The 8,746-nt window shown below is 43.5% G+C and overlaps 1 protein-coding gene across 1 annotated transcript in view; it reads right to left on the minus strand.

Moving 5' to 3' along the window:
* doc2g (double C2-like domains, gamma) overlaps positions 1-551 on the minus strand; it is a 38,083-nt gene extending 37,532 nt beyond the window's left edge. The window contains exon 1 of the mRNA XM_076295994.1: positions 158-551. Coding sequence (XP_076152109.1) covers positions 158-551 — 394 coding nt within the window. The remainder of the gene's footprint in view (positions 1-157) is intronic.
* Positions 552-8,746: the final 8,195 nt, after the last annotated feature.

The following is an 8,746-nucleotide window of genomic DNA, read 5'->3' on the forward strand; positions in this document are numbered from 1 at the left end:
ATAAATGGCGTGTCTGAGAGATATGGAAAGAGAGAGAGAGAATGAGATTGAGAGAGAGAGAGAGAGAGAGAATGAGAGAGAGAGAATCAGTAAGAGGGAGAGGAAACAAAGCTCAGAAAGAAACAGTCCACCACCACCATCCATCTGGCTCACTCACTTTCCTCATCCGAGTCGCCCAGCTCTCTGTCTCCGCCGTTCTCCTCCCTCCTCTCACGCTCCTTCTCTTCATCCCTCTCTCCGTGATACTCTCCGTCCTCCCCGAGGATCTTCTTCTCGCGGGGGGGCGGAGGGGCGATGGGGAAGTCGTGGAAGCGCGGGAAGAAGTCGGAGATCTGCGGGATGGGCAGAATGGGGCCGGGACACACGTTGATGGCAAAGTGCTCCTGCATGGAGATCTTGACCGGGGAGGGCGGAGGGGGCAGGGGGGCAGGGGGGTTGTGGTGGGTGGAGGACGGGGGATGGGGGGAGGTGGAGGATGGAGGGATGAGGTGGGTGGAGGAGGCAGGGGCCGAGATGTGGGACTGGGGGAGAGGAGGCTTGGACACGCTCATCTGGACCACTGGACTCAACTGGGCGTTGGTGGGGGGGGGGGGGGGGTGGCATAGCAGACAGGAATGAGAGAGGGAGAAATGGGAAGAGATTGAATAAAAAGAGAAAAACAGAGGAGTGCAGCAGAGAGACGCCAGAGACGTGTGGGGAGGGAGATGTTGTTGGTGTCAGTGAGAGGAAAGGGGCGAGAGAGGCAGCAGACAGAAATAATAAAGAGATGGAGAGGAGATAGGAACAAATCCGTAAATTACTCCAGTAAATTAACCCACCCCACATCAGCCTGGTTAACCCTATTTCTCCATATTAGTTTCAGTTCAAAAAAGTGTTTAAAACTAATATCCACACGCTCCAATCCCCATTAACCCTCACTCTGAGAGAACTTATGTGCTTTGATGGATTCTTCCACACATTTATATTCTCAGGCAAAGGTTCAGGCAGCATCTGCATGGCTGCTGAATTTACTGTGTCTTTCATGTCTTAATCACTCCATCTTCTGCCTTCATCTCTCTTTCTCTCTTTCTCTCTCTCTCTCTCTCTCTCCCTCCCCCCACATCTAAGACATTTATATAATCAATCAAGTCATCGGTCTGCCTTATGCCTGTTTACTCTCTCACCTGTGAAGAAGCGAATAAACCCCAAACAGAAGAAGTGACAGCTGAATTAAAGTGAACATCTCGGCAGGCAGCTTCGAGGACTGCTCCAGCCCTGTCCGAGTGTCAACACTGCTGTGTGTAGTAGCATAGATTACTCCACATGTACGCCACTCGTCTCAGCTCAGCATGCTAGACTTTGCCTGGAGCTAGAGTCACATTAGCATCCTCCGTTTTTGTTTACTACGAAATACGCGAGCCATGTCCAGGAAGACTTGACACCTTTCCCATCCAAAAACAAAAAACACAACAAGAAAATGAAATCGATTTAAGAAACAATCTACCAGCACAACATGTGCAGATGTATAACAGAGGGATGGGGGGGGGGGGTCTTGTCTTTTGGAATCCTGACATCCGACTGTTCGGCAGAATCTCTGTTCCTTAGTATTTGTGTGTGTGTGTGTGTGTGTGCTGTAAAAGGAATACCTTCACATTTGTACACACACACACACACACAAATACTAAGGAACAGAGATACAGTTATACAGCAAGTGTTCAGTCAGTCTCACTGCACACAGAGACTCAGAGAGGACAGGGGGAAGTATAAGGAGCAACACAGACTGTGAAAGGCACCAGTGCTGTGTGTGTGTCTACACGGTGCCAAAAGGCACATCTGCCATACATTCAGAGAAAAAAATATACAGGCTATTTTAAATTTTTTCTTCACGCTCTCTGACACGGTCCCTGAGACACGAATACGCTTACACTGAGAAAGTGACTTGTCACTCAGCTAGTGTTTTCTCAGGTTTGCATGGCCACACACACACACACAGACAAACAGACAGACACACACACACACACGCATACATACACACACTTACCCAATGACAGGCTTCATCTGTTCCTCCGGTCCATCTTGTCTTCTGTACTGTTCTCTGTCTCTTACATACTGAAGAGCAACCACGGCTGCTTTCAGTCAATATACCCTTCCCTCTCTCACTCTCCCTCTTTCTCTCTCTCCCTCCCTCTTGCTCTTTCCCTCTTACGCTCAGTCTTTCTCTCTCTCTACCTCTCTCTGTCCCTCCTTCTCACACTCTCCCTCTCCCTCCCTCCCTCTCTCTGTGTGTGTCTCTCTCTCTCCCTCCAGTCCCTCCCCCCTCCTCTGTCATGACGTTTCCCTATAAATTTACGGGGTCTGCCGTCCGCACAGTCAGCCCAAAGAATGACACTCAGACTTTCTGCAGTGTGAAGATTTCATAAAGCAAAGAGAGAGAGATGGACAGACACAGACAGATTGAAAAGAGAGAGACAGATAGAAAGGAAGATCAACACAGAATTTGTAAGTGGAAGAGTGAGAGAGAGATAGAGAGAGAGACAGAGTGAATATGTGTGAAATTGGATGAAAATTACTGAATAAAGGGAGGCAGGGAGACGAAGAGCAAAAAAGGATGACAACATTGAACCAACTTTGACTTCAAAAACTGCTAATTCAAATTCAGAAGTGCTTTATTGACATTTGTCTTGCCAAAGCAGAGGGATACAGGAAACGATATATCTAAAAGACGATGTCTAAAACATACATTTCAACCTATATGTACTTAAACTTGAACCTAAAAACCTTCCTCCCTCTCTCTCTTGAAATGACAAGAAATGCAAGTTTAAAAAGAATTCCGAAGAATTCTGAGGTGGAAGAAAAAAAAACACACACCAACGCTTGGATCTTTTTGTTCCCTGCACAACAGCTATAGAGTGTACCTATCACCACTTTGCAGAGGGAGCCATGAGAATTAATGAAGAGCTTCAGGATTGCGTAATACCAACGTACAAGAGTCTCTTGATGATCATTTGCCTGCCAAGCTTTAAAGCAGAGAACACGAGTATCTGCCACAAATACAATCAGGTCACGCTTAGGTAAGAGCTCAGTAGCAATAGCCCAGTAATAGAATAATTTCTTTATCTTTACCTTTTCAAAAATAACATTTGAATGTAAAAATAGCAGGAGCGCGTCAACCATAAAGCCTTCATCATCTGAACTCGTGCTCTCGTTCAGTGGGACAACAACAGGGCTGACAAACACTCAGAGCGACGGGCGATTCCTTGGGAGAACGGGGGCTCTTGGAGCACGAGCATCCTCGTGGCGTCTGCGATGCTCTGCTGCCCTGCGGAACTGTCAGCGTGTTCTTGGCATCACAGAGACCGTTCTGCGAGGCCGCACAGCCTCAGGTGCTGGCAAGGTCATGTGATTCCCCTCTCGACCAGCTAGTCCCTGCACACACGAGATGTGTTGGGCAAACACATCGACAAAACTGGCCCTCTAGGTAGATCATGGGGGATTTAGGAGCAGAACATGGTTGATCTTGTTCACTCGCCCCGGCTGTGACAAAAGAGTTTAGTGTCAACAAGAAAGCCATGATCATGTCAACATCTGAGCTTCTCTGATAACATTAGATGGTGATGTCTGGTTGCCTCTCGCTGGCTGTGCAGGCTTTTCAAATAACGTACTCATACATATGGAGAGTCATGAGGAGTCCTTGTGTATACATGCTTTTCTTGATTATCGCCAGATGAACAGGTCTGTGGACTGTGGACAGGTTTGAATGTATTTGTGTGTGTGTGTGTGTTTGTGTGTTTGTGCGTGTGTATGTGTGTGTGTGTGTGTCTGTGGTCTGTGTGTGTGGTCTGTGTGTGTATGTGTGTATGTGTGGTCTGTGTGTGTGTGTGTGTGTGTGTGTGTCTGTGTCTGTGTGTGTGTGTGTGTGTGTGTGTGTGTTTGTTTCTGCCAAGACAGGTGAGTCTACAGGGAGATGTGTTAGGTGTGTTAGGCTCCCACTCCTGAAATGTGACCAGATGTTGTCATGTAAAAAAAGCTTGTTTATACACCAGTGAAAAACGGCACATTGACATGAGACAATGAGGAGAGGACATAGTGGAATTAGCCATCATTACCTATAATCACACTGTCAAGGGCTCGGCTAAACAAGGTCACTCCCCTGAATAAACAAGTCTTTGAGGTTGGCAGGGAGGAAAAATAACTTACCTCCTAAGAGACATCCCCTTTCTGCTCAGCAGGTTCGTTTATCCTTTGTTCTCCTCACTGAGAAGTCCTTTTCCCACCTAATAGTCAGACTCAGTTGTGGGGTTCACAGCCCAAATCCATCCAGTTAGTGGAACACTTTGAACAGTGGCTGCTGGAATTACATATTGTGTGTGTACATTGTCTATGAAAATATTAAAGGGACACCAGGCAAGCGTGATGCTCTTTCTCTATGAAACTCCCCCTCCCTCGGTCTGAAGCTCTTTTCCTTTTCTTTGCATCTTCCGTCAAGGGTTTTCGCTGCTTCTTCACTAGCTCTGCCATTATACACACGTTTGCAACAATCGCTAGAGTTTCGTTAGCCTGCCTCTGTGCTGTATGCAGGATGTAAACTAATCCTGCTTCGGTCGGCGGGTAGGATACACCAAACTTGCAAATGAGATATTCTTCTTACAGGCAGTAGGGGCGGGCAAGAGAGTCTTCATTCGCCCTGTAATGAGTCATTTAACCATATACCAACTTACGAAGATGATTAATTAACACAAAAACGTTGCCTGGTGTCCCTTTAACTCTCAAATGTTTATAATGTTTTGCTATATAGGGGAAATGACCAATGTTGCTGTGCTGAAGGCATTCAACATGTTGGCCAGTCTACACAGGTATGATAGGTCTTACCATAGACCTTTACCTGCTCACCCCAGGAGAGGAATTCTGGGAAACCCCTCCAAAGGCACCTGGTAATCAGCTGTTATAAGTGGTCAGCGTGTGCTCTTTATTTAAAGGGTGTCACCAAATCCCTCTCTGTCACGGTGGGACTTCTGAAGACATGTCCGTGATTATGTTACCGACTCACCCCTCGAAGGTCTCCGTCGGCATTATACGAGGTCTTCCTCACAAAGTGTGTCAGAGCTTTTACTTGAGTGCATTGGAAATCCCCTTAAGCCCCAGCGCTCACCCTGCTTGGCACGTCTTCCTCCTCCAGCTGCCTCCAGACATAAAGACGAGAACTTAGTGCCTGTGAGAGGGAGAGGGATGGACTGACATAAGGAGGGTTACATGGAAGAAGAGCTGAAGTGACATGCGATGTATGAAACACTTTGGCTCTAGACTTTCACCTCAATCAAAACATAATATATACTTATAGGCTATACTATATTTAGCATAATATATACTTATAGGCTATATATATATATATATATATATATATATATATATATATATATATATACTTATAGGCTACATACATATATTTCATAATCATTTGCATGTTTGTCACACCTAAATGTTTCAGATCTTTTTCAGACTGGCAGAACTGCTTTGAACTAAACATCACCAAAACAAAAGAATATATAATAGACTTCCGCAAAGCCCCCTCCACCATCCCTTCTCTGACTGTCAATAACCAGCCTATAGAGAGGGTTGACTCAGATACCTCGGGACAATAATTGACCATAAACTCAACTTCAAAACAAATACTGAATTCATCCACTCCAAGTGCTATCTTCCTCCGTAAACTCCGCAGACTCCAGGTCCACCAATCGGTTCTGACAGCATTCTACAGATGCTTCATTGAATTCATCATCACCTTCAATATCACTTCCTGGTTGGGACCACTGTCCATAGAACATCCATAGAAACCCACGGTAACACTTTATAATAACTACACACAATTCATCATTTATTAAGCCTTTGTTACTTATTAGTTAATGGTTTGTTCATCATTAGTAATTTCTTGTTCATACATAATTAATCATCAGTAAAACATTTGTTCACACAGTTATAAATGGTTTGTTTATAGTAAATAAGCCTATCCAAAAAATATGTTTGTAAGTACATGATTTATACTTAATAAGTAATTAAACAACCACTTATAATGAAATCATTTTCCAGCCAGTTGTAAACTATTACAAAATGCTTTGTTCATCATTTGTAAAGCATTGTTCCTATGTTAATTCTCATAAATAAAGTATTTGTACACACAGTTATAAATGGTTTGTTCATAGTAAATAAGCCTATACCTAAAATATGTTTAGGAATTATTGTTAATACTTAATAAATTATGGAATAATATTTTGTTGATGAAGTAACATTTCCATTATTTAACAGTTGTTACATACACATGCATTAATACGGAGCCCTCCGGGTGACATGGGGAAAAAAAACATGGGTTAGAAAAAAAAAAAAAAAAAAAGTGGGAAAAAAAAAACATGAAGAAGAAAAAAAAAACGATGCACTTTTGCGGGATCTCATTGCGGGATCTCGCAAAGTTTTGCGAGATCTCGCAAAAACTTTTGCGAGATCCCGCAAAAGTTTTGCGAGATCTCGCAAAACTTTTTTTCTACTTTTGGAACTTGCTGGGCTTCCTACTTGACCCCAATAGGCCCACAAACCACTACCGCCAGATGGCAATCGTATCATGATACTCTGATTGCTCTATCACTGTTGCGTGTTGTGGGTTTTCTGGACACATTACATAGGCCTATGACAAGGGAGGGAGAGGGAGACACCTGAGTGCAGACACGCACACACAGCAGGCTACAATAAATTGCCTAACAGACAGCAGCCTAATTTCGAGGTATCACCAGGGTGCGATTTGTAGGGGGGGATGGTGAGGATTTCCCCAACTCTGGTTTTCCTATCCCTACCTCTGCTAAATTATTTTTATCTCTGGTGGGGACAAGGATTAAACCCCTTGATAGCGATGAATGCAACTTAACTGCTAGCCTACTTAAACTCGCGATCTTCAGTGTCAATATATCAGAGTAGGCTATTCAGTAGCATTCGGGCAGACGGCATTTCTGAACGTCATCGAACACAAAAACATTGTAACATTTTCAGTCCCTCTCAACATTTTAGTGCGGGAACTTCCGCAGGGAAAACAGCGCTGAACCAAACATGAAACGCGCTCAGAGCAGCATATCGTCTTACTTTAAACACCTAGTAGTTTGCGGAGGACGAACGAGAAAGCACTCGTTTGATAAATCAGCCAGTAGGCTAGGCCTAGTAGACAAATAACTTACAGAAATAATCTGTACAGCAAAAACAAATGTTGGTGGCGGGTATTTAAACTATCTAGCGGGTGTTTTAACAGCTGCAAGAAATAGAAGCTTATATATTCTGGTTCGTAAATTATTTTCATAAAACTTCAAGTTGCCCTATAACTTCTCTCCAAACTCTTCACTGCACTGTAGCCAATTAACTGACAGTATGATAGTAAGCTATTTATTTTCTGTAGGCTTCAATAAACACATTTATTTTTTCAACTTTTACAATATTACGCACTTGGCTACTGAACGCAAATCTGCAGGAGAGAGAATGCACGCAGCCTAAGCAGCGTGTAGCGCAATGTGTAGGCTATTTGTATACCAACTAACACTGTTAGCCAATTCACTAACTCAAGACTTCAGTGTCATCATATACAACATTTTACATAACAAATACAGAAAGGATGGAGGCAGCAAAGGTAGAGGAGTCATTTCAGATGGGTCAAGAACAAGGTGAATTTGTATGTTTATCAAAACGTAGTCCAACCCTGCATTAGAGGAGCTGAGCACAATCGCTGTTTAAAGTCATACACAACGGTAAACTAAAACTAAGCTAAAGGTAAATGTTACAAAGTTGGCAAAATTAATATAGGCTATTATTAGCTATGAAATTATTCGTTCGTTCATTTTTTTTTTGGGGGGGGGTTGGGGGTTACAAACATATTCAAAATCCCCCCCCTCTGTTTTTTACACAAAATCGCACCCTGGGTATCACTAATACCTATTAAATAAATGTAAAGGACACAGAACTGTAAGCTCAAATTCAAAAACGTTTGAAGTCTACCCAAACATATGCAAAGGGATTATATATAAATTGTGTTGCATATAGCCAGCTTAATTAATGTCAATTTAAAGATTATGATTAGCAGTTTCTATGCATTTTTCCATTGATAGTTACAGGAAGCCACGTTTTGTTTAAACTATTGTTGCTTCTAGCCCACGTTACCTCCAGTTTCACTTGCTGCATGGACGCACACAGCATGATCGATCATAAGCCCTCTATCTCCGATGTAGAACTCAAATGTGTCTTGACGCCGCCGTTTGTAAGATCAGATCAAATAAAACGTTCTAAATGGAACGCGATGTAAGCTGTTCCTTTCCAAGCGTCTTGGAGACGTACTGTATGTGTGCTGACTGGGCTATGTCTATATAGTTGATGGCACCAAATGAATAAGTATTGTAGCCTAATTATGTTATTGGTAGTCGGAGGAGGAGTTACACACACACACACAACTCGGGATTTACTTTTCACAGTTTATTCACAAGAATTAATTAATACACCACTACCTCCCACACACAACCACCCCGCATTCATACAACCCGCTTAAACTAGCCCTCTCTATGGCCGAGTTAAACTAGGGGAAGGGACTGGCCATTAACCCCGGCCGGGGGCTAAACTCAAAGCGCGCACACACACACACGCGCGCGCACACACACACACACACACACAGTAGGCCACACTAGACTGCAATAACAAGGCAATCAATAGACTGAGCTAGATCACAGGGTCCTATGACCGGCTTTAAGAA

The sequence above is a fragment of the Alosa pseudoharengus genome, unplaced genomic scaffold, assembly GCF_046254945.1.
Source record: "Alosa pseudoharengus isolate Yale_2024_CS ecotype anadromous, Long Island Sound unplaced genomic scaffold, YU_APseudo_1.1 YU_APseudo_1.1_scf_2, whole genome shotgun sequence".
Lineage (NCBI taxonomy): Eukaryota > Metazoa > Chordata > Actinopteri > Clupeiformes > Clupeidae > Alosa > Alosa pseudoharengus.